This window comes from Drosophila tropicalis, unplaced genomic scaffold (assembly GCF_018151085.1).
Source record: "Drosophila tropicalis isolate 14030-0801.00 unplaced genomic scaffold, ASM1815108v1 contig_878, whole genome shotgun sequence".
In the NCBI taxonomy this organism is placed as follows: domain Eukaryota; kingdom Metazoa; phylum Arthropoda; class Insecta; order Diptera; family Drosophilidae; genus Drosophila; species Drosophila tropicalis.
Genome location: NW_027173374.1, coordinates 175,317 through 201,728, shown reverse-complemented (window position 1 = coordinate 201,728; position 26,412 = coordinate 175,317). Strand labels below are relative to the sequence as shown.

Sequence of the window (26,412 nt, the reverse complement as noted above, 5' to 3'; positions counted from 1 at the left end):
AATAAAAGAAAAGACACTCTCGAAATTTCAAAAAATGCAACGTATTAACTATATTAGCCAGCAACTAGTTTGCTAGTTAAGTGAAAAGTTAAACTGTAAAAGTTTAAGTTTTATGTTCACGGAAGAATTAAATTGAGTTTGTAGTTGATTAAAATTTTCATACTCCACGTTACATTGAATTAGTAACTAAATTTTGACTACTTTACATTTAAAGACAAGTTGGAAGTAAATTTCATTTTAGAACTAAAAAGAAAAAAACTCACACAACACGCATACGCACTGTTTGCCAAGAACAACAAGTAAATAAACAAAAGAGTGTACAAAATATATACATATGTATGTGTGTGTACTCTGGTACACAAAATTGATAATTATTGAGAGAGAGGACCAGTAACAATAGAAGCCAAACCAATAGCCAGAGTAGTCCAAGCAGTTTAAACAGGGAGGCAGGATGAAGTGTGGTGACTCTGATATGGCAAAATGTAACGATGCACAAGTGTAACATTAGCCTATGAAAAGATTGAATAACAACAACAGCCAATGGCATTGGTCAAACTGAGCAGAGAGGAAGGACAAAAGAGGTAGAGGATTGCAATGGAGAAGACATGCTGTTGCATGTTAATTGAAATCAATAAGTGGAACACAACTCTAACCCCACTTGGCTCCATGGGGAGAGGCTCATCGAATGGCATACACACTTGGCTAATGTGTTTGTGTGTGTGTGTGTGTGTGTTTGTGTCTATGGAAATGGCTATAATGGCAGCCAGGCGCCGGCAGTTGCTGGTAAGAGAAATGGCAACAACAACACAATGCTTAGTTATCGAAGTCAATGTGGTAAACTAAATTATTTGCCCAACGGCTAATGACAATGGCAACAGAGCAACAGCAATTGCAACAACGACAACAGCAAAGGCAATGGCAACAACAACAACTATTGCAACATGCCACAAAAACCACTGTCCGTTCATTGGTTAGCCTTTTCAGCTTTCACATATCCTTTTTTATTTATTATTTAGGCAGATGGCAGTTGCATTTTTCTCTTCTATTTGCCAGCTGCTGCATTAGTTGTAGTCTCTCTCTGAATTATGCATTGTTATTTTTAGGAATATTTTTACCTACCCCAAAAAAAAAAAAAAAAGAAGAAAACTACATGACAATCGCCTCCGTCTAAACATGAGCCGGCAATTACTCCAACTCCGACCTTTTAGTCTCCTGTCTTTATGTCCGGACTTGGTCTAGGCCTTTCTAGCCGAGCCAGAACAACTGCCGCAATGCAGTCGCATGTAGTTGCTGCTGCAAATGGTTTGTATAACGTGCAAAAACTGCAACTGCAACGGCAACGGCAACAATACACAACGAGTAAAAGCAATACACGGCAAATGGCAGTAAAGAAAATTATGCTTGCAATAACATTGTGTGTCCGTTTGTTTGTCTGTTTTGTTAGAGTGCTTAAGCCAAAATTTATATGCCAATCGGCGAACAAGCAGAACTCACATTTTCATTTCAAACGTTTTCTCTCTCTCCCTCTCTCAATAACACGGCAAATGGCAAACGGCAAAGTATTTCTCTGTAAAAACATGATAATAACGTGAGTAGATGGATCTACATATAGGGAAAAACATAGGCCAGTCATTAAGCTTAAACTGCCATTGCAACTCTCATTAGTTATTCAATGGGCCAGTTTACTGGGATGCAAGGCAAAATTATCCTTTTTTATATGAGGGATCAATTGAGAAGTATTTATCATTTGATTAATACATAATAAACAAATTAATTTTACCTTAAAATATAAATTTCTCTCTGTCACAGTTAAAAAAAAGGCAAGTTAGATGGTTGCCCCATGGACAAGTTTTTTATTTCCACAAGTATTTTTTTGTTTTATTATTATTTTTAAACTTAAAACTTAAATTGCATCTATATGTACATTAGATTGAAGTTATCTCTGTTTATTTTAGATGTTTGTATGGTGGTTGCTAAGTGTTTTTGCTTAATAAGTTAAATTTGACTTTGTTGTGCTTGTGTGGCCACAAAACTGTGGAATACGCGGAATTTGGTGGCGTTGCATCTGTGGTTCATTGCTAAGTTCCTTTGAATTCGAGTATTTGGGGGGACATTGGGCTTCTTGTTGAATGAATGGCCAAATATTTGCTGCTGTTTGTTTGCTTTATGTGGTTACAATTTAAATGAATTTACACATTAAATTTTCGGGGCAATGTTTTGCTTGGCCTCTTCGTCTTACATGCCACACATTCGGTAAGCGATTTTATTCTGGGCTATTAAATAATTCATTATTAAGTTTTCCTTTCATTGTGAGAATTCTCTTATTGTTCAGTCTTTAAAGTGAACTTCTGTTTAAATAATAGATATATATATATGTATGCATATGTATTTTATGTTGTATATACTAGATTTTTGTCTTATAATTCTTAATATTCTGTGTGCATACATACTTTAGGCTGTGTGGCAAGCATTTAAAACCCTCTCCTTATCATCTCCTGTTTCTGCTTCTTGTTGCTGGTTTGCATTGACTTACAGCTCTCTTACAATTGCCAACTGAGTGTGTGTGTGTGTTTATTATATTTACTGTTGCTTTCTGTTGCTATTTAATAGCCCAATTTTTTCAAAGCCTTCAGGTCTACATCGCCATAGTAATCCTCGCTATAAACGAGAAGCAGAAAAAGTATTAAATATATATGTATATAAATTCCTTTTTATGTAAAATTTTAAAAGAAAATTCTCTCTGATTTGGGTTTATTTGGTTTGTTCTTATTTCTTTTTGCTTGTATTTGTTGCCTTTTCTCTGGCATTGTCGTGATTTGTTTAATTAAATTTTTGCATTGTTTTTTGCCTTGGCACGCGCCAAGGATTTTTGGGGCATGTGTGTTTGTTATTTGTGTGTGTGTGTGTGTGGATAGGACAAGACAAGGCAAGAAAACAAACAGAAGAATGTGGTTAACAAGTATAAATTTGATTAGGTAGCAGAAGCGTTTTGCTTTCTTTCATTAAGCCATGTCCTTTCCCTCCTTTTCTTTCCTCTCAAGTACGCTGATCCTTTATGTTGGAAATTGACAAAGGAAATATTTATTAAAACCATAATTAAAAATAATATTGTTGAAAAACCTTGTTATGAAGGCGGGCACAGAATGTTGCAAGCGAGAGAGAGAGAGAGGGAGAGGGAGATTGAAAGTGATGCACATACAAGGATTTGTGGCTGTGCCAGATAAAATGGAATAGCAAGCGAAAAGCCACAGGACGTCAAGGATTAAAAGATGCCGCTTGCTGGCTGGCTTCTGCTTGCCCTTACCCACAATAACAACATTATCAAGAACACACCCGTATATATACACACACACACACACATTCAGAGACTCCGACAGACACAGCGAACAACAAATTGCCCTTAAAGCGCAGAATAGCAGGATGATAACGGAGGGAGATGATAGGGAACGACACTGGGGATGGCAACGAGCTGGGTGGCACATACTATATGTGTGTGTGTATATATGTATGTGTGGTGGGGCAGCTTCTCATATAAAATGCGCGTTGTGGCTCTGGCAAATGACAAAAAGCGCAAGGCTATTAAATTAAATTAAATGGAATTGACCAAAAAAAAAAAAAAAATGGAAAAGGCGAAAAGAACAAGCCCAGGCAAGGACTCCTGTTGCATAGAAGAAGCACTTGGACATGGACATGAGCTTGTTGAGAAGTCAGCGCCATAAATGTTGGAGTTAGCTGGTGGCAGGCAAGGGGGGAATCGGTGTAAGCTGCAAAATATGGCTCAAGTTTACTAGACCGAAATTGTTTTTTTCCTTCGCACACATTTTTCTTGGCCAAGTTTAAGCACTCATAGCTTCATTTTTGTTTTGTAGCAAAGAAAGAGAGGACGGGAAAGTGTACTATACTGTGTTATATATTGACAAGCATAACTTTTTTGTTTTCATGTTTTTTTTTTTTCCTATTTTCCTTTTTTTAGCAGCTCAAACCTGTTTGCTGTAGTTGTAATCTATGAGTCTGTGAGTGCTTGTCTAGCATTTATATCATCATTAAAATTAATTAGAGTCAAAATGCTAAAAGGATTTGAAATGCCAAGCAAGGAGCTAGCCATTATCCATCAACACAAGTTGGCTAGTTGCAGTTACCAAGGAGTCCCATTCATTCTGTTTTGGCTTCGTTTTCTCTGTCTCTGTCTCTATCTCTGTGTTTGTATCTGGTTCACTTATGCGGTTGGCAAAGTGAATGTGGTGGACAGTTGTATAACTTTGTTTAAGTTTAATCATTTTTGTTTATAAAACACTTTTATAACCATTGCATTCTCAACATTTCTTTTCTTTCACAAATCTGTTGAACTTGGTGGAATGTTAATAGCTGGAGAGATGGAGAAATTCTAGACAGACCACTGAAAGGAAGTTTTAATTGAAGATTGCCATGGCTTACTTCTTGAAAGTAAACTACTCTTGGCCACAATAACTACTACCATGACAAGAGGAGAAAACGTTCCTAAAACCTATTAAATTACAAGATGACAACCAGCGGTAAGTCTGTATGTGTGTGGGTAGCATTAAAAGCTCAAAAAACTAACAAAAACTGTGAAAAAAAAAAACGATTGAATGCAAGCCAGCGACTTTATATGCTTCTACTTATTCACTGAAATCTCAAAAGCACCAGAATGTAAGAGAAAAAGGACTAGGGAGAGAGTGAGAGAGAAAGAGAGAATGTGTGTGTGGGCTACAAAGCCCTATACATACAGGACCAAGCTGAAAATGTCCTTTAGCAGCCCTAGCAAGTTGTGCCTTGAGTTTGTATAGTTTTATAATTTTTATTTAATTAGTTTTAAAACTTTTTGCAAAAATTTCAGAGTGTGTGGGAACTATAAATGCATACACACCAAAACACACACACACACACACACAAACAAAAGTCACACACTCATACAACTATAGCCAAAGTCAAGCAAGGCTAAAGTAAAGTTGCCAGATTTTATGAGTTAAGAGAAACGAGCCTAGCCCTTTACACCGTCTCCGGTAACCCTCCATGAGCAAACTATTGCCACATGCACCTAGGAGCCAGCTTTTGTCAAGGACCCGCTGCCCACGTGTAGTTCCCTCTATCTCAACTATATATAACTCTTGCGTGTGTGTGTGTTCTGGTTCTGCCTGCAATTGTGTTGATAATTTGAAAATTCATTTAAAGTTTTTGTATCGCGTTTTTGTTTATAGAATCTAATGAATAATTAACAAAGTTCTTGTGCATTTGAAAAGACGTCGACATTGTCGGCAACGACAACGACAATTCCACCGAAGGAAGACTCTCTAAATGCTGGACGAAAATGGCTGGCAACTTTTCATTTGTGGCAAATATGGCTGGCGTCAGAAAGTTTTATCACTAACCATAGAACACATAGATGGGACAAACTCATGTTATTTTGATTGCAAACGCTAGCCTAGTCATGGAACCCCAGAGAACTTCGGGAAAACCCGAACGTTCGTACTCTCAATGAGAGCGTAAAATGGGGAGAGGGCCAAGCAGCTACGAAAATAATTTAGTGTAGCACTGACTACAGAACGACGAGGGCAGGCCTATGACGCTTGTGATTTCGTTCTGTCTATGTATGTGTACACTCGTCGGTACATGCTCAGGCTTCGTAGTGTGTGTGTGACGTGAAGTTGTACAACATCGCATTTCAATAGCTCGCTCGACCAAAATTTTTAATTTTCGACAAAACAGCGACAATGCGAATAGGTTATGCCCCTGTCGAAAGAATATCAAGAAATATTGGCATCAGCTTCGAATGTATCACGGTGGCTGTATCGCTAGAGTGCTCGCTTGGCGATCGGAATGTCCCTGGTTCGAATCCCAACTCGTACTCGTTAAAAAGGTTTTTCTTAGCCTATTTTTTTATTTATATAAAAATAAAACAAACCAAAAAGAAACAAAAGGGAAAAAAACAAAATAGAAATAAACTCGATTATCGTTGACGAAGGTTGTTTTGTCTATTTTTTTTATTTTGTTTCTTTTTGGTTTGTTTTATTTTTATATAAATAAAAAAATAGGCTAAGAAAAACCTTTTTAACGAGTACGAGTTGGGATTCGAACCAGGGACATTCCGATCGCCAAGCGAGCACTCTAGCGATACAGCCACCGTGATACATTCGAAGCTGATGCCAATATTTCTTGATATTCTTTCGACAGGGGCATAACCTATTCGCATTGTCGCTGTTTTGTCGAAAATTAAAAATTTTGGTCGAGCGAGCTATTGAAATGCGATGTTGTACAACTTCACGTCACACACACACTACGAAGCCTGAGCATGTACCGACGAGTGTACACATACATAGACAGAACGAAATCACAAGCGTCATAGGCCTGCCCTCGTCGTTCTGTAGTCAGTGCTACACTAAATTATTTTCGTAGCTGCTTGGCCCTCTCCCCATTTTACGCTCTCATTGAGAGTACGAACGTTCGGGTTTTCCCGAAGTTCTCTGGGGTTCCATGACTAGGCTAGCGTTTGCAATCAAAAAAACATGAGTTTGTCCCATCTATGTGTTCTATGGTTAGTGGTTTTATGTTTGCTTATTATTTACAGACTCTGTAGAACAAGTCGGCCACATAAATAGCGTAAATACAACCACCCAACCTAGCTATCCCCTCCCCGCGTTCACTCACAAGGATTCACTTTGCTCAAAATTATAAATATTTTACGAGCATTTATGGGCAATGCGGTTTTTTTTTTTTTTGCCGGCAAAGTTCTTTGACATTTAGTTGATAGAGATATACGGTTTTTTTTTTTTGGGTTGGACTTTTTTGCACTTGACTCAATTTGGCCAAAAGGGAATTGAAATTTGATAAATGGAATACGAAATTTTAACTACATAAAACATTAACTTGTTGGCGCATTAAATTATGAGGCAGTGTAAGATGTACTTTGCCTGGCATTAATTTTGCGACTGGAACTAACAAAAACACTTTATAATCTGTTGATAAGCTTCATTTGTGTCTAATAGAAATTCTTAAATGGTTTTAGTTTCTGTTCATTAAATTCCAGTTTAAAGAATTGAAACAGATTTAGCTAGTTAATTAATTCAATTAAATCGTTTCACGTTTCCAACAAATAGAATATTACGATTAACTTTTTTTTTTTTTGGGTTTTTATGTATATTTTGTTGTTGTTTTTTTTATGTATAAAATAAAATTATAAACTTATAAACAATGATCACTTAAATGTACAAATCTCTAAATTTTACGCTTCATTTTTTCTTTTTCTTTTTTTTTTTTGTTGTTGTTGTGAAAGAATTCATCTTTCCTCGATGTTCTTTTTCTGTCTGTCTAAAGTTTCTTTGAAATTGATGAATTTTGAAAAATTTTGTGAGTTAAAAAAAAAAAAAAACAGAAACATAAAAGGGAAACAAGATGGAATTGACTCAAAGACTCAAAGGGGAGAAACACATGCGAAAATAAATTAGAAGAGAAAAAGAGATATAGCATGATAGATTGGGCGATATTTGAATCTGTCTGGGTCTTTTCATGATATGACAGAGAGAGGGAAATAGAGAGAGATAGCGATTATAAATGGTAAGAAAGGAAGGAGGCAAGAGAAATTTGAAAAAGGAAATGAAAGGGAAATTGAGTTGATCTTGTTGTATAGTAGTAGTTGTTGTTGTTGTTGTTGTTGATGTTGTAGTTGTAGGTTGCTGTTGTTTAGTTATTATTGTTGTTGTTGTTATAATTATTATGTTTATGAGGTGGCAGCTTTGGTTTTGGGCGCGCTCTTAGTGCGACCTTCAGTGTTCAATCCAGCTAGAAGTTCGCTCTTGCGGATGCTCTTCAGATCCAGATCGCCATAGTAGTCTTCACTGTAATTGTAAAATTGGGACCAAGGTAAAGAGATATGTAAGAATAGACCAAGAGAGATATGTATGTATGTATATGCAAGTGCCATGTATCAATCAATGTGTTTGTGTGTGTGTGTGTGTGTGTGAGTATAAGAGACAGTGAAAGTGACAGTAAGAGTAATGTGAATAGTGAAAGCATGTATTGAGACAGATTCTAAGATTCTGTGTTGTCGTTTTTAAGTGTCATTTAAGTGTCAATTTGTTTTTTGGTGCAAGCGTGGCCAGAAACATTTCAATTCAACTCAACGAGCTTCCAAGCAAACAGAACAAACCAAAAGCATAATTCTCACAAAACATCCCATACATACATACGTGTGTATAGAAATTATAATTATATAAGTGTAAATATTAACTTACCATCCGGGAACATCCTCGGGATCCTCACAGTTGCCTGTGCCATCAGAATCACCAATTTTGAAGACTGTGCCAATTGGGCAACCATATTCGCGAGCAACTCCCTCCAGACAGATGTAGTATTTGCGGCAATCCTCGGGATGAGCATGACGTGAGAAGGAACCAGCATTGGCCAGTTCACCAGCAGCTGGGCATGTAAAACCATTGGCAACCTCTGCAATTGGAAGAAAAGTTAAATCAATTTCCATGTGATTTTTCTTTCTTTTAGCAAATTTACCTTCATTTTTGCATTCTGGCACCTGATCGGCCCACATGCAGACACGGGCATCACGATCGTAAGCCAAACCGGGAGAGCACTGATATCTGGAGGGTTCACCGTTCCAGCAATTCCAGAACACATCGCATTTATTCTCATCGGGGAAAATGCCATAGAGACGAGCACAGTGTGGTGTGGTAATTGGTGGTTCTATAACCAATAATCTCATTAAATAAGTATACATTAGAATACCTTTCGATGGACTCACCCAACTCTGTGCGATCGCCACAATCAACGTTGTGCAAATAGTCACAGTTCTCAGTTAAAAATTTGGAATCTGAGGCATCGAAAGCCAAACCATTGCCGCAGGTCTTGAGCTCGGAAACGCCATTGTCACATTTCCAGTATTTATCGCAAGATGTCTCATGTGGATAGAAGCCAAAGTCATCAGGACACTTGAAGCTCTGTTGGGCCACAGCTGCAAATGGAAATTATAAGTAAACTTATATTGCAATTCTTTCAACAAATATTTAAGCAAAACAATGCAACAGCAGCAGGCACAGCACAATTTCTATTTAGATTAGGGACCATTAAGTTGCGGTTACCAAATGAGACCCACACACTCAGAGACAGACAAATTGGTAAGCCTGTTTAAACAATTACCAAATGCCAATGTATAAATATTTATGATTTATGCTCATTTACTAAGCTGAGACAATTTGTCATCTTACCCAAGAGGCATTCACTTTTAAAACTCACTGTAACTGACAATGAGTTGACAATTGTCAATAAATTTTGCAGACAACTTTCGGCAGATGTAAAAGATATGTATTCAAACCTGACCATACTCAGATGTATCGTTGACAGCTCAGGGCCAACTGCATTTACTTTTTTTTTTGTTGTTTTGCCAAGCTTGTTACTTTTGGATATGAAATTACATCGTTACCAACGAGTGAACCGGCCGAGAGTTGAAGCACCTGAAACTCGTCATCAAGGACTTATCTTCCCCGTTTTCGGCTCCACTCTTTTTCACTGCATCTCTTTCGCTCTCTCTCTTTCTCGTTGGTTCTCAATGCAACCGCAAAACGTAACGAACTAAATTGCATTCATACAACTAACTAATGCGGTATTTTTGTTGGGCACTGCCCCACGCATTTTATTTAAAATCAAATGGCAATGGTCAAAAAATAATTATACACGTGCACAATGAAAAAGGATGCCCACCCTCTCCTCTCTCTCTCTCTTTCTCTCTCTCAACGCAATCAAAATGAACAAATATTCGCCACTCGACAACCACATCACTGCACCACCGAGTAGCTACTTCTTCTGCCCTCTGTCCATGTGCGATAATCTAATTGCAAAGCCGCAGAGCTGTGGTTACATTGCATTTCCAATGCTCAATCAGAGATGGGGCACAAAAGTGCAGCCTCTAAGCCACTCCCAACTTAGTCATCAAAAAGGTATTGCAGGTGGAAGAGAATAAGCAGGGTTAAGGGTCGTCCCGGTGACCGCAGGAAGGCAACAATTGTGAGATAAAATGTGGGTGGTGTGGAAAATTGGGTTAGAGAAAAAGAAAAATCATCGACCCATGCTTGCTCTCTCACGCTTGCCTAAACAACATGCAATTTTCATTTTCATTTTATGTAAACTAATCAAATATCCAAAAATTTACACTATACTCCACGCACAGACACACACACACACACACGAACACACGCATGTGCTGTCTGAGCTGGCGTATAAATCAAAACTTTTGTATCAATAAAATGATTTTGTAGAATTTAATTAAAAAATTTTGTTTTCATTTGGCATTTGTTTTTGCATAAACATAAATACTTTAGTTTCATATTTACATATTTATGTGTGTGTGTGTGTGTGTGTGACTATCTCTTTATGCATGTTTGTGTTTTTATGCATATGTAGTTAGCGGTTAGTCAGTTGGTTGCATGAGTCAGCACTTGGCTGTTCAATTTTTTGATTGTTTTTGTTTTGCATCTGTAGGGATTTGTCCTTGTGTGTGTGTGTGTGTGTGCGTGTTTTTTTTATAACTTCGTACATTTGTTTATTATAATAATTCTGTTAATTACACAATTGTTTTCGTTTTTCTATTCTATTTTCCATTTGTTGGCTAATAGTTTTTAAGCCGGCAATTATACATTAAATGTGTGGAGAAAGCATCTTTAGCACTCCATTTAACGTGTTTTTCACTCCAACACTTGAGACTCCAATTCAAACAGAAATTCTAAGTATAATTTAACAGTTGTAATAATTCAGTTTGGTTACCTTTTGTCGCCTCGCTGGCCCGTATTGCAATGTGGCAAAAAGGAAGCCATCTAACAGAAGTGCATGGCGAGCTGTGGCACATTTGCTGGCCGCCACAAGTGCAGACCGCAGCACTAATGCGCTTACAGACACACACACACACAAACACATAGTGATGATTGTGCACTTACTGTTAAGTATGTGTGTGTGTAAATACCACATGTTAGCTAAACAATTACCTCAGCGGCAATAGGTGTCTATGGTCCATGGCAATGCATTTGAGTTTACGGTGCGTATGAGCAATGTGGCCTAGCCTAATACACATTTCTAAAGATTTAAGTTATAGTTACTTTAAAAAAAAACTTCCTAAACATCATTTTTTAGTTAATTAATCATTAAGAAGCGGAAAGAGTACAACTGATATTTAATTTGAGGGTCACTCATTAACTTTTCTATTCATTATTTTAGTGTTCCAGTTCGTCAAAGATATATATCTTTATTTCGTATTGTATTTTTAACTATTTTTAATTTGTATGCTCATTTAGTTATTAACTCAAGTCTGTTCTGTCTCAATTTCTGTTCCAGTTCGACAAATCTCACATTAAGACTAGCATGAGTTTGTTAATTTATGTAAATATTTAATTTAAACAATTTGATTGCCAACGTGACATAAGATTTCCATTTTTTCATCTATTTATCTAGAATTTTAGCGAAATTCTAATTATGTCATAGATTTTGTTGTTTACCTTCTCGAAGGTTCTCCCAACTCTAAAGTGAAAACGAAAGCAACGGCTAGCCCACATTTAAGTCGTGGTTAAACCGGTTCAACTTGAAATCGATTCCAGCAGTTATCTCTCACTACTAACCCACTGTGCCGGGGTACATATGGGATTCTTTATACCAACATTCACTCCATGCGTTCCTTATGCTTTGGTAGTTGGCTGCTTGTTATTTAATTTACTGCTTGCAATAATTATTTTATCTATCAATTTTATACGCTTAATTACAACATTTTTTTTTTTTTAGTTTTCGTTTTATGTTGCCGTTGCAATTGAGCAAATATTGTAAACGGGTGTCGCCAGTCTGTTTCTCTCTCTCTGTGTGTGTGTGTGTGTATACATATATTAAATAATAAATATTTATTGACATTTTAACAGTTGAACCGACATTTATATTGGTCGTGTTGTTGGTTCATTGCGCACCATTGAGTGACCTTGTGTTTGCATTGTTTTTGTTGCTGTTTATCTACTGCTACATCCGTTTGTCCATTAACATAATCATTTAATTAACCAAAAACATATACAATCACACAAATTGCAAACTTTATTAAGCAGACCAGGCAGCGAATCCAACAAAAAACAACACCATAAATCGCATTACTACATAATGTAATCAAATTAATTCATGTTTCACTTAAATGACAGACACTGTCAAGATGCAAATAATACAAATTAATTAATAATTTAAAATTACCAATTAATACTCTGGTGAATTGCATAAAATTGTATAAATATCTTTGAATAATTCAAAATGACATTTAAGATATTTACAATTAACTGCAGCTAAAATTCAATTCGATTTCCTTATCCTCAGACCTCATATAAAGTCGCTTTATATAAGTTGGAACTTTTCCTATTCTTATATATATACATATTCTTTCATATGGCTTATGCTTTTTATGGCAAATATTTTATGACAAATGGTGACAAATATGCAAACAAATTTCACTGTCAGCAACTAGAAAAATATCAAGAGGCAAAGGCCATTGAACCCAAAAGGAGACTTGAGTGCCATGGAAAACTAAAAGTGCAACGAATTTTCCATATTCCCTAAAAATTTTCATCTTAAGATTGGATTTAGTAAGCTGACATTTTCTTATAATATCCTCTAAGGTATTTCATTTGATATTGATCGAATAAGATTAAGTTATAGATTCTTTTAAGTACTTAAAGTGATCATCGAAATATTTGAGTTATTCTGCCCAAGTTTTTCTTCAAGTGTGGCATACTATTAGATATTCTGATTTAAAAGTCGATAAACGATTTGTTTTTCAATGTATTTTCCTATATGCTTAAATGCAAACTTCTGGTTCGATTTCACACGCTTCTTGTATAGTGTATGAGAATGATAAACTTTGTTTTTCTGTTAGGGGGCGTTAACACTGTTTCACATTCCATAGAAAAGGTCTTGAGCAGCATACATATGTGTAGCTTATGGAGTTCTACTTGATATAACAGTCTTTATATATTCTTTTCAGGCCACCTTCACATATGGCATGGTATGAGGGAGAGCTATAATCGTTTCCAGCTAAAAACGATTACTACTAGATACACATGTATGTATGTACATATGAATGTGGCACTTGTATCTATCATTTGCTTGTGGCAAATTTCTGAATATTGTCGGTTGTGTTTATTGTTGTCTGGCCTGGGCTGACTTGGACGGGCCGGGCCGGGCCTGTCTTGGCCTGGGTCTGCCATATAAATCAAGAAAATTGCTGACATTTAAGCACGTTTCTTTTCGTGTCTTAGTCTCTCTCCCTCAACTCTAGTCTCAGACAGTTTTGGTATTTACACAGCAACAAACACTCGAGTATTTCCGTTAAATGCTGTTGTTATTATTGCTCCTCTTGCCAAAATCCAAAAAGAAAAACCAAAAACAAAAAAAGAAGGACAAGATTGCCAAACTGTTTTGGGGCAACCAAGTTGGTAATGATATTTAAATATTTACCTACATTGTTACCGGCATGCTTCAAATGTGGGTTAATCTGCGTTTCATTTTGTTTGTCTATTGTTTGTCTTTCGCCGTTTTGCTGTTACGCTCGGCTGATGCGTCATTCTAGCCAAGCAATCCTGGCTCATATTTGGCCATAAATCCATTTTAGCCAAAGAATACGACTACAGACGATATCAGATCCGTGTGGGTAACATTTATTTTTCAAATTTAACGCATCAGCGATGCAAATTGATTTGCCACATTCTGTGTGCTGCAAAAGTGGCATGCAAATTGACTTTCAAAAAGCGTTAGCTATGTATATTCTTGTTGGCTCTCCAACTCCCCCAACATAAATCAGTATAGATAGCCCTGGTAACGTGTGCCAGGGACGTCGTAATGCATCCTATGCTGGCGCCATTGCGGCATATAACGTCGGCCCTTTTCATTTGATTTCTGTTGCCACAAAATAAAAACTTTTCAAGCGTGACTTGCTGCTTTCTGTTGTTGGTGCTGTTGCTGCAGTTGTTGGTTGGGCAATGGCAAAAATTTATTTTTCTATGTGTTTGCCACGTTTTAATGTTGTTGTTGCTCTTGCTGTTGTTATTGTTGTACTTTTAGCGGTTGGTGTGAGTTTTCGATACCAAACCGCAGCAACAGCCAACAAATGCAAAAATATCCAAAAAAAAGAAGAAGTAAAAAAAGCCGCACACAAAATGCGGAAATTTATTGTGTGTTTTTGGCATGTTGTTGTTGTTTTTTCTACTATTTCGGAAATCTTTTGGACACTTAAATTGTTTATCGCTGTGATTAGCATGTTTGTGGTAACTTTTTGAAACTTTATACCGGATTCCCCCAATTCCCAGCTCTAATTCCACTTGCTTCGAGTGTTTGTCTCAATGATTGTTCACTCAAAGAGACACAAATATGATGACTGAGTCCACTAGTTTATTTACTAAGAGTGCATTTAAGGAATTGAATGGTTTTTATTAAAATTTTAAAGTTATAATGCTAAAAAAGAAGTCTAATTAAAACATAACTCATTTTTATTCAGAAAGAGGAGGTAAAAACAACTTTTAATTCAAAATTAAGTAACATCTTCTAAAGAAATCGTTAAATTTAAATCAAAACTTAACCAAGGAGACTGTGAGAGAGTTTGATTTCTTTTCTCACAATTTTGATATTCAAAAGAAGCCATTAACTTGGCTAAAAACTCAATTCAATTCAAGTTGAATGATCGATTATGCCGCCGTTACATAATTAATTCCAACTTGAACTTGACAATGTACGAGGCATGTACTTAAGTGGCGGCAGTTCATCTGAAATGGTCCCCCATTAAATGTTTATGCTGGTGAAGTTTAATAACTTTTTAAATTGTTGGCAATTAAAAAGGCAGCTGCCAACCAAAAATAATGGCCAAATTACTTTATCGGTCATGCACGACTTAACAAAAATGCATGGCACGCAATTTGCAAAAACCAAAATATTTCATACGAAAAGTTGAACAACCAAAAAAGATAAAGATAGAAACTAAGCGAAAAATTCCTCATCGACAGGCGGTGGCTTTGATTTTAATTTGATTTGATTTTGATTTGAAACGGGTTTGTCTGTGACATTTTTGGGGAGCGGCCGCCTTAAGCTAAGTAGTTAACAATTTCGATCTAAGCTGATTGACTACGCATCATTTTGGCTAGCAAAAAGTCTTTCAATGTCAATGTCAAAAAAAAAAAGAGAAAAAACTAATTGCTAAAATTGGCAAAACATTTTTGATATTTGCCACACCCAAAAAGCACTTTAGTTTCGAAATGCCATTAGATAAGGCCAGACCAGATCAGGTCACGCCAGGCCAGACTAGACCAGTCCAGATCGGTTTAGATCCCAGTTTCGACTCGACTAGGGATTGCCAATGGTAACTCAAAGCTAAATTTCGATAGATCGATTGCAAAATCAAACTGCAACCAAGCCGAACCAGAAAACGAAATGTAGTGTGTGTGTGTTTGTGTGTGGCTGTTGTAACCTCTCCAAAAGTCTACCTATTTGTTGTTGTTGTTATTTTTTAAGGCGTCGCCGATGAGGTAATGAAATCGAAACGTACCCAATAGATACACAGATACCAGATACAGTTACAGTTACAGCAATGGCTAAAAGAAACGCTCCCCATTTTAAGTGGTGTGTGTGTGTGTGTGTCTACAAAAGTGAACTGAAAAATGCAAGTTAACGTGTCGGATTGATGATGGCGTTAAAGAGAAGAAATCGGGGGATGAGGGGAACTCGATTACGTTTATGGTTTGCATTTGATTTCTCCTTGTCTCTCTTTTTCTCTATTTCTATCTCTATGGGGTCCCCTTCTCCATTTCTGTTTTTCAAATTTATTTTTTATGTTTTTTTGTTAATTTTTGTCTTTTTTTTTTTTTTGTTGGGGGTAAAAGTGGAGCAGTAAATGGGTGATAGTTGATTTACTTGTTGCACAAGCACAAGCGCTTAACAAAAAACATTAAAACACTCTCATTTATTGCACTTTTCAACACTGTTGCTGCTGCTGCTGCTCAGATGGTGCTGCTGATGCTGTTGCAGTTGCCGTTGCTCAAGTGTCCTTCATATAAATGTATGTCTATTACGCAAGCGGAAAAGCGCTTTGACTGATGTTTTTCTGATTTTTTTTTTTAGCAGATAACAGGAAAAATACATACCGGCTCCGAATAATGCAACAAACACAACTAAAAACTTCTTCATTTTTGTTATTTGTAATGTGTTTCTATATATATTTTTCCTTTTTTTTACTATTTCTATATTTGGATTTGTACGAAAACTTTTGGTAGTTAGTTGTTGTTGTTGTTTAACGCGCACTTCTTTTAGTGTTTTTTTTTTTTTGTTGCTTTTTTGGTAAGAAAAAACTTGACAACGAACCACCAGCAGTTGGACCGACGACTTGGACTTGTGTGTGGCGATTTTGCTGGTGCGGGATCTTTTTATACCGCTGCGCATGCGCGCCAGCCGCGAACAATCCAGACAAGACGTTGGCGTCGCTGCCAGCTGCGCTGTCTGTGTTGGCAGCGACGTTGACGTCGACTGACATTGCATTGAGACCGAACGAAGCTTCATAGCAGTCAGCTTCTGCTCTCCCTTGCTCTCTTTCTCTCTCTCTCGCTCCCATACACAGATCGCCTGTAATTGTAAACTTTGTTTTTTTTTGTTAACTATTTTTTTTTTTTTTTCGTTTACTACTTTGTATGCAGGCCTCAAAGTGTCGCTGCCTCTGGGAGCTCTTTTGTTGGAAACCCACAAAAGCATTTGTCAATTGATCGAATCTGATCTGTTTTTTTTTTTTCTTTTCTTTTTGGTTTTACTTTTTAGTTTTGCCCTACCTGTGATTTTTTTTTTGCATATTTTTGCCAAATGGAATTTCAGTCTTAGATTGGCTCAAAGGCTTGCGGCTAATTATATTTGAGTGCCGTTCCCCTTCGGGTGGATACATTTATGTATGAAAAATGATATGGTAGAAAAAGTTGAGATGAATTCATAGTTGAACTTCACCCAATTGAGAAGGAGGCTGAGTCATCAAATTGGCATTTCACTATATGTATCTGTAAGTACTTCTCCAGTGAGTTGTTTTTACCAATTAAATTGAGGCTTGTTAAAAGTTAATCAACGCAATTAACATGATTTCTTAATGCAAAAACGCAATGTGATGGTCAACCGGTGGACGGCAATGCAATTCAAATTATGCACTGCAACGGCAAATAAATAAATAAGTCGAAGTCTGAGAGCCAATAGCCCAGACAGTCAGTCAAACTAGCACTACTCTATAGGTGGCATTTAATAAAACAAGCCAGGCCCAAAGCCACCATGCGCCTCCACTACTGCAGTGCGTGGAGAGTAAAAGGTAGGCCAGTCAGAGACCAGTTGACGGCTATTAAAACTGACCCAGCACGGCGGTCAACGGCAGCCACTACACTCAACGACGCCTTTGAGTGGGGCAACAAAAAAAAACAACAACAACAACAAATTTCGAAAAATGTGTGCAATTAAATGCAAGAAATGTGATTCAAGGTTTCGGAATGCAGGAAGAATATGAAATTACAGACACTGACAGAGAGCGAGAGAGAGAGACTGCAGCAGAACAATTACAGTTGTTGGCCGAATGCGAATCGAGTTGACTAGAAGACTTGCAATTGGTTGTTGCTGTTGTTACTGCTGCTGCTGCCCACAATGCCAGACAACGAACCAGTTTTAAAAGTGCAAAAAAGCAAAAAAAAAAAAAAAAAAAAAATGAGAAAATACAAAAACAAACCAAAGCAAAAGTCACCACAAACTAAGCTACCTTGCCAGCTATGTACACTTTCGCTTTCAATAGCCAAAGCTGCCGTTTGCCACATGCAATATGCATGTGAGGCTGTTGCTGCAAATGCATAAACTTATATATATATATCTGAGGGTTGGAAACTGGAGCTATATAAATAAATAAAAAGGCCAGCCTCTGGCTACTGGAATACCTCATAAGACAATCGCTCCCGCTGTTGCCTGATTCATTGTATATCAATTTTTATACCCTATAGCAAGTGAGTGAGTTTAGTCCGGAAAGTCATCGATTGTTGTATAATGACTGATAATTGCCATGGAACCTTTTAGTCCCATTTAAGAAGTCAATCAACGATTTCCGTATAATTGTTGCAGTTTACAAAAGGATACTAATTGCTTATTTGTTAGGAAGAAGTCTTTATTCGCCAGACAGCGATAGATTATAGGATATAGGAGAGTGTAATAGAAGATTTAAAAGGGCAAAACCGTATTGGCCAACTACCAAAGCATTAAAGCTTTAATAGACTTCATGGTTACTTCAAAAACCACTTAAAATGGCATGCTTCTTAATATTCCTATTTTATTATGCAATCGAATTGCATCTCCCATTTGTGTAGAGTATTTTATAAGCCGTTAAGGAGCAAATAAACACCTCTTATATATATATATAGTTTTCTTTTCTAGCCAAAATCTTTGCATTTTATTCTTTTAGGGTTTGGTCTTGTTGAGCTCAACATGCCAAACCTGAAAATTTGTTGTCTAAGTCACCGTCAAGCGCAGCTGTCGATGGGGTGCGTGGTGGTGGTGGTGGTGCAAAGGGTGGGCGGTTGTTGTTTGGTTGTGATTTGCAATGAATTCGAGTTTTCGCCCAACTTTTGTCTGGCATTTCAAGGAGTGCACATACACACACACATTTTGAATAGACATTGCAATCAAACTCAATTCGAAATTATGCCAAGTAGTCAAAAATTCTAAAAGAGCCGTTTACCAGCTAGTTAAACATTGACCAATAGTTCAACATAGTAATTTGTAAACAAGAAATTAAAAATATTTGAAAAATGTTAAAATTGCATCAGCTTGCAAAGCAAATCAAATAGCCACTAGCTAGAGTGTGAGAGGGAACTGACTAGCTGCTTATTGCAGAGATTGTGAACGGTTTTAATTGTTGGCTTTTTTTTTCCAAACAATTTTTCTATTTTATTTTGTTGTTGTTGTAACCCATTTGTGGGTGGGTGCGGCTCGCCAAGCTTGTATGTGCAACGCGGAAGAAAAGTTGTTTTGGCCTGGCCTGCCCCTGTCCATCTCCCCTCCTCCTGCTTCAATAGCCACCCTCCATTTCGATCGATCGTCATCTGCATTCCTCTCTTGCCACCTATTCTCCTCCATGGTGGCATATGCATGCCATTTGTATGCTATCTGATTTGTTGTCATCGCACACCCAACTAGTAAACACGAAGAATGTGTGTGTGTGTGTTTGGGTGTCGCATTGATTAACTGAATATTTTGGTTTGTCTGATTTGGCCAGGCAAGTTCTTGGCTTTAGCTTTCTTGGTTTATGCAAGTGCATTTCATTTCGCTGCTCATTTCGAAACGGTAATTTGTCAGTCTGTAACTGTAGCTGCGTCAAGTTCGTGACTGGAATCATTCGTTTTCAATAGCAACCCCGTTAGAACGGCTTTCATTCAATTATGACTAAAATTACTGTATTCGCATTGAATCTATCCAGGGGTGTGTGTTTAAAAGGGGGGCCCAGAACAAGAATTTGAGATTGACATTTCTTAATTTAAGTTTGGCTGAAAAACTAGTTTAACCCTAGAGAGTCATCGTAGTTCTTTTGTCGTTTCAAATACAACCAAAATGTCCTCAAAACCGTCTTGATTCTTAGTCTCTCTAAGATTAATTAAGGATTACAGATACTAAAACTTATGAACTGCAAACCAAATACAGTTCTTATATAAATAATCAGTTAAGATCTACCCTATTCTAAGTACTTTTCACTCTTGGTTACCTGCAGCTATATTCAAATTTAAACTATTTTGGTACCATTCCAACATTAAACTGACTAATAACCATTTTATATTTGGTCAATTGAACCGAATCAACATTCTATACTCTAGCTACGTCCATGAAGCTCAATTGCTTCATGCATTTAATGACCTAGTTATTTGGAGTCTAGGGAAAAGCGGATGACGTATGAAAAACTGATGTGTGAAGGTGGAATGGGATAAATATGTGATATGAATTAAGGTTATCAGGCGATTTGCATAGCTCAAGAGCAAAAGAATATAGTATATACATTTGCTAATAGGATCTAAATTGCTTAATTTTAGTTAGAGAACTGATCATGCTCAAGAGCAAGTATGCATATTTGTTTGTTGTCATTCAATCACTTGTTTTAACATAATCCATTATCAGGCAACACTTTTTATATAACAAGGCTATTGCATGGCCCATGACAACTATTTGGCTTGGGGTATTTGAGAAACTTTCAAAGCAAAATAAACCTTTGGGTCAATATAAGATTGCAGTTTGAACTGCATCCACTGTGTCGTTTGTTTTTATTCAAACGTAACGGCCCTATATCAATATATTTGTTATTGTACAATAGCTGATCTTTTTCTCATTTCACAGTTCACAATTTTCATTTATTAACTAATTTCGGATTTACGTAATCTCCTCACCCCACTCCACAACACTCTTAACGGGCCGCCGATTATTACACGCAACCACAGACCGAGGTCAATGATCAGAGAAATTTACTTTCAAAACCGACAAAAAAATCTGCTTTTCTTTTGACGTGAGAAGTGCTTAACGTTTTATGTATTTTAATGGGCGGAAGCTTCAACGAATATATATATATGTATGTATATGAAACTTGAACAAATCCAATTTAGCATATAAGTAAGCAATTGAAAATATTTTAAAGAGCTCTTATAATGGACATGTTTATCTTATGGGGCAGCAGCAGCCATCGCCCCAAAAAAAAAAAAAAAAAGGAAAAAACCATCAAAAAGAAAAAGAAAAATTCAAATCAACATCTTCATCTTCGTCATCGTCATCGTCATTATTACCAACATAGCCCACACCTACATTCACGAAATTGAGGGGCTCCCAAACACCGACAATGGCGGACTGACTGCATTTTACCACACTTGAAATCGCAATACAATGAATACATCTGCATAATTAATTCCCACTAACGACGATGCCAAGATGCCGAGCTAATGAGTTGGATGTTTTGCACCAAATTGAAGGCAACAAACACGCACAGGTTGTTGACTTCTTAGCCATGCCCATACCCAAACCCATACCCATACCCCCATACTCATAATCATACCCGAAAAACGAAAAGCAAAAGTAAACCCAAAACTTATGCCGTCGCCAAGTGAATTAATGGGTGGGAGCTCACTTTCGGTTTTTTGGCTTAAGACCATTGTCTTACAATATATTTAACTACTTAGAGACAGATGCTGCCACCGCTGCTGCTATTGCTGCCTTGCCACATATAAAATCCACATGCTGCTGCTTGCTTAGAGATGTATTTTTAATTATGGTCATTTGAAGACTCTATATTGGCTTAGCACTTCCCCCTATTCCGCACCAAAAACAAAAAATGAAATAACAAAAACAACGATGGCAAAACTAACCCCGTTAAGTGGCATTTTGATTTGCATGCGAAATCTGCCAAATATTGCACAACCTGCACAATAACTTGATGTATTTTTAATTATATTTGGCGTTTTGTCTGTTTCACAGCTGCCAGATCCAATTTGTAAATGTCATTAAACGCAGCTGCGGCAAGAAACCCTACCCAGAAAAGGGTATCTCTCTCTCTCCCTCTCGCTCGCTCTCTCTGAATGGGTATCGCTTCTGCATCTGTGGTCCAAGTTCAGGTTGAAAGTGTACCAAGGACACTTTATTGTTATCTCGTACCCATCTGATATCAAAAGACTTGCACGAATCGAATTCGATTTTAGTTTCAGTTTCTTTCTCACCATAAAACACTGCCAAAAAAAAAAAACCATATAATAAAAATCGAGTAAGCAAGAGAGTCAGATGGAAGGAAACAAAAAACCTGAACGCACCCTGCTAAAAACTGGGTTATAACCTTGAAAATCCACACAAGAAACGTTTAAAATGTTCGAACGTGTCAATAAATTGTTTGCTGTGCGACATAAAGACCTCTCGCCCTCCCTCCACGCACTCTCACACACACACACACACCCATCCTCTTGAAAGAAAGCCCCTCTCCACACAAAAAAACAATAACAAACTAAATCTTATAGTTAATATATTCAAATCTATGCTAAGCTTAATGAAAATGCTAAACAGTTGAACTGGGAACTGCCAGCATTTCGAAATCACATTCAAACACATTTTCCATAAGACACACAAGACAAGATGATAAAGTTGCCTAGGCTGTTGCATTTCAAATTGCCAAAGGTCAGTAGTTGTAGTTGTAGTTATTCTCTAGTTTTTATAACGGTGCAACGATAAGGTGTACATCTCCAGGTGACTCTGGCCAAGTCCAGTTTTGTTTTGTTTTTTTTTTTGTCCATTGAATGTGTCGTCATCATTGCCCCACAGTCAGTGGCGTGGCTTGTTGTGGCGACAAAAAGCCGTTTGGCAACAACAATAAATAAATAAATAAATAACCAACTGATGGACTATGAAAAAACAATTAACTATATAACGAAAATTTGTACACAAAAATTGACAACGGCCGGCTAACTGACTAACTATCTGGCTGGCTGGCTGTCTGGCTGTCTCTGAGAGTGAAAGAAGAGAGGAAACGGCCAAAACAACTAAATAACAAAAAGCCAAAAAAACTGGATTTATAATTTTGTTGTTGTCTTTTTATTTTACGGCCAAACACGCAAGAAAACGAGCCAAGGTCATTGCAAAGTGGCTCCAAAAAGAAATTGTGGAATCATGGAAGAAACGTGGATTGCGGTTTCATACGATTCGTGGAAGTCTCCAGTCAGTGGTTGCTGTTGTTGATGAGGCTGATCTGGCAGAACCACTTTGAAGATTTCAGTTTTTGTTTTTATCTGCTCACTTGCAATTGTCGATCCATTGAATGAACGAGAAAAAAAATGAACATCTTTATGGCTTATGGTAGATGAGTCGCAAAAGTATATTTTGTATATGTATATATTTCTACGACGTGTTTAACATGTTTCTTTTGCCACGAATCCGAATCCGGTTGCTCAAAAATGCGTAAAGTGGGACGATGTCGCTCCTTTACAATCGAAAACAACAGCAGCAGCAACATTATTAAAAGCCTGACAAGTGGACGGGCAAAATGCCAAAATAAAAACACAAAATCAATTAACAACATCAACTCAATGGCTATTGGGATTGTTGTTGGCCTCATTGGCAGGTGTTGATCAATAGTAGTACAAAATAATTGTGCAGCAGGGCGCTGGCTCGGGCTCTGGCTCTGATCACAATGGGCGGCAATTATTATGCAATAACTGCGACCATTCAATGTAAAATCTAGAATCCAAAACGCGTACTGGGCCCAAGGGCAGTCGAGCAGTTCTTTTGCGTAATCGAGGCCTAAACTTGAAGCAAGCATGTTGAAAGAGATTGAGAAGCTTATCAGTAGCTCAAATTGAACTTGATGTAGTCTCATATTTTGGCTTATCACTCGTGGCCCAGGGGCGTAGTGAATGAAAGGAAAATTAATAAACTAAATGAATGCCTAATATGAGACACGTCCATGACAATGCTTTAAGAATTGGACAGGGTTGAAAATCTAAATTTGTCAGAGATTTTGCCCCAATTTCAGTATTTGCCGATGTGTAGAACGTGAAAGGTGACAACAAAGGAAACTTCCAGCAAAATGAATGCTGGGTCGTTGCTAGTAATAAGCCTCTGTTTGGCTTTAGTGGTGAGTTTGGAGCGGGCAAACGATTTCGAGTTTTCCTTGACTTTCTCATTTCCGTCTGAGCAGTTTGAATGTCACTCATTCGAGGGCGAGCAAAGCATTCTCCAGCATTGCATGGAAAGCCATGGTGGACTATCAGAGGAAAATGTTGAAAGATTGGCACGATTTACACAATGGTCGGCCTCGTATGAGGAAGTACCTTGTTTTACCCAGTGCTATATTGGTGAGATTGGTATCTATGACCCAGAGCTGGGCTTCAATGAAGAGGCGACTGTTAAGCAGTTTGGACGTGCCCTATACAATGCCTGCCGGGAGAGATTAGCATCCAACAGGGGCCAGTTTGAGAGCAGCTGTGATCATGCCTATGCCGGCTTTCACTGCATTGCCAGTGTGAGTAGAATTCTGTGATAAGATAAGGAGGACAATGACCCCTTGCCAGCTATAGACACTGATTATTCTTCCTATTTCATAGATGGAGAACGATCCATTCATTCAGATCGAGAAACTGCCAAATGTAACAGAAAGAGCCAAAACAGTCATGAAGGAATGCCTGCAGCAGATCGATGAATCCGAACGTCATCGCATCAATGACTATCAGAAGTTCTCAGTTGTCGAACCCATTCCTTGTTATACACGTTGCTTTATTGCAAAGCTGAGATTATTTGATGAAAAGACGCGCCGTTGGCAATTGGCAGCAATGCGACGCGAACTAGGCATTCCTCTGCTGGGAGCTCATGTAAATGGATGTAACCAACGTCGAGGCAGAAATCCCTGCAGCACCACCTATCAGCAGTTTACCTGTTACGTCATGGCCAACTAGAATTTAGAAGTGAGATATTTTGTCAATACACAGACATGATTATATTGTGACCTTATGGAAAATCTTATTCTTAACTAATTTGATTTTGTTTCGTCGACTTGCTCGACAATAACATTGCCATTGAGACGCTCCCAGCAGATGTATTCATCATACATCCAGGAGCATTGATTCGTTTCGGCCTGTCGTTGCTCCTTGCTGCTCCAACACTGACTGTAATCCAATTGTTGCTGCTCCTGACGACTGGGCCCAAATGCCTGTTCCCAGTTGAGTAGACGCCAGTTGCCCTGTCCATCGTAGAAATTCAAAGCATCGGCGAAACATTGAAAGAGGCAGGGAATCGATTCTTTTGGTTGTAATTTGCTATACTGCAGTAGTTCCAAATTGGTGGCATTCAGTTTGCGAGAGCACTGCAATAAGGTGGCCAGACTGGTGCCAGCATGGATTTCCGCCTGCTTGAGGCAACGTAGGCCCCGGTACGCATAATTGCAACCATCACGTGATCTACGTAGCAGCTCGAAACGGCAGTAGTTGTATATATCAGCTCCCAGCTCATCGGCCACACGTTTGCGCTGCCATTTGTTGGACTCGATATCGAACCAGCCCTTCTCGCTGGCCACGCAACGCATCAGACAGGGCAACTCTTCCCGCGTCCATTCGCCATAACGTTCCAATTTCTTCAGATCACTATTTATGCGTTCGGGAGTGCTGATCTCCCGCAGACATTTCTCCAATATCTTGGCATCGCCAGCCAAGTCAGCTGCAATTGTTACCTATTCGACAATTAGCTTTAGCCAAGAAAAAAACACACTTTTGTTTATTTACCAAAACGGAGCAAAGTGCGAGCGGGTAAATAATATTTGAGATCATCATCTTAACACTGGCAATGCACAAAGTAGACTGGACAAGGGCCAGTCAGCCAGAGAGCTGCTGGAGCGGCATGCAACTGTGTGTTAAGGTTATCAACAAGTTCTTATCATGCCCGAGAGTTCAATGAATGCTGAACAACGCACTATATAGTAGATGCACCATAGCAAACCAAACAGCCACGAAGAGTGAGCTTACTGACTCTCTCTCTTTCTCTCCCTCTCCTTGGCATAGGTCAGTTTCGAGCAGATTTTATTCAACAGACTACAAAATATCACATTATATATGTAAATATATAGAGAACTCAGGCAAAGGTCTTGCGGACCACATGACGATTAATGGGCAGCCAGCAAGAGAAGACTCGGTTAGCCCAGACGCACACATCCGATTCGGCCTCATTGTGATCGATGCACTTCTCCAGACCATGGCGCACAGACTCCAGATCTTTAGAATTTTTGGCAGTGAATTGACTTATGATGGCCTTCTCATTGAAACCTTTGTTTTCTGTGAACAGGCCAAGTTTCTCCACAAAACACTTTACATAGCAATTGGTCCGTCTATGGGCGGGAAATTCGTAATTCAAATATTTCTCGTAAATGTCATCGGGCACATAAAATTCCTCACGGCACTCCTCGAATGCTTTTTCGGCATCATCGTGTGTGCGTAATTGAAATTTGGCTGAAGTCTTTGACAAAACAGAGGAATATAAGTGGTAGTTCGTTAGATAGTTAGCTAGTTAGTTAGATACCTGAGCCACGGCTACAGCAGCGATCACAATAAACAGCAGTGTATAAGATTTCATCTCTCTTCCGAGTCTTCGACTGGTTTCTTGCAGGGCTCGCGTGCGAATGTGTCGAGGTAGCCAGCTTTAAGATTTTCCATAATTTTTTTATAAATGTATCTATACACTAAAAAATCGAGCATGCATTGCCCAGCCCGATCAGGCCAAAGAGCCCCCACCAAGTATATAACATGTCAAACCCGTTACTGTGTGGCACTAGGTGGTTGCTAGCTGGCTAGCTGGCTGGCTGCTGGCGCTTGGCTCTTGGTGGTACCCTTGCGT

General features: G+C 38.1%; 3 protein-coding genes across 4 annotated transcripts; 1 reads left to right on the top strand and 2 right to left on the bottom strand.

The window, feature by feature from the left end:
• Positions 1-1,960: 1,960 nt before the first annotated feature.
• Positions 1,961-16,402, bottom strand: Gasp (Chitin binding Peritrophin-A domain-containing protein Gasp). 2 transcript variants are annotated; one of them, XM_068299523.1, is made up of 5 exons: positions 16,164-16,402; positions 8,768-8,977; positions 8,521-8,709; positions 8,247-8,457; positions 1,961-2,658 (listed from the first exon to the last, which is right to left on the bottom strand). In XM_068299523.1, exons 1-5 carry the CDS (start codon positions 16,204-16,206, stop codon positions 2,604-2,606), a joined length of 708 nt encoding a protein of 235 aa, XP_068155624.1. In that variant the 5' UTR covers positions 16,207-16,402; the 3' UTR covers positions 1,961-2,603. The 2 variants fall into 2 exon arrangements, with proteins under 2 accessions (XP_068155624.1, XP_068155623.1); XM_068299522.1 differs by lacking the exon at positions 1,961-2,658 and adding an exon at positions 7,178-7,850.
• Obp83cd (Odorant-binding protein 83cd) lies at positions 16,221-24,547 on the top strand. The gene is made up of 4 exons (XM_068300904.1): positions 16,221-16,291; positions 16,390-16,489; positions 23,732-24,055; positions 24,138-24,547. The coding sequence occupies exons 1-4, from the start codon at positions 16,221-16,223 to the stop codon at positions 24,483-24,485; spliced, it is 843 nt and encodes a 280-aa protein (XP_068157005.1). The 3' UTR covers positions 24,486-24,547.
• Obp83ef (Odorant-binding protein 83ef) lies at positions 24,503-26,151 on the bottom strand. The gene is given in 2 exon segments (XM_068299524.1): positions 24,503-25,255; positions 25,654-26,151. Coding segments are annotated over 2 exon segments (1,194 nt in total). The 3' UTR covers positions 24,503-24,559.
• Positions 26,152-26,412: the final 261 nt, after the last annotated feature.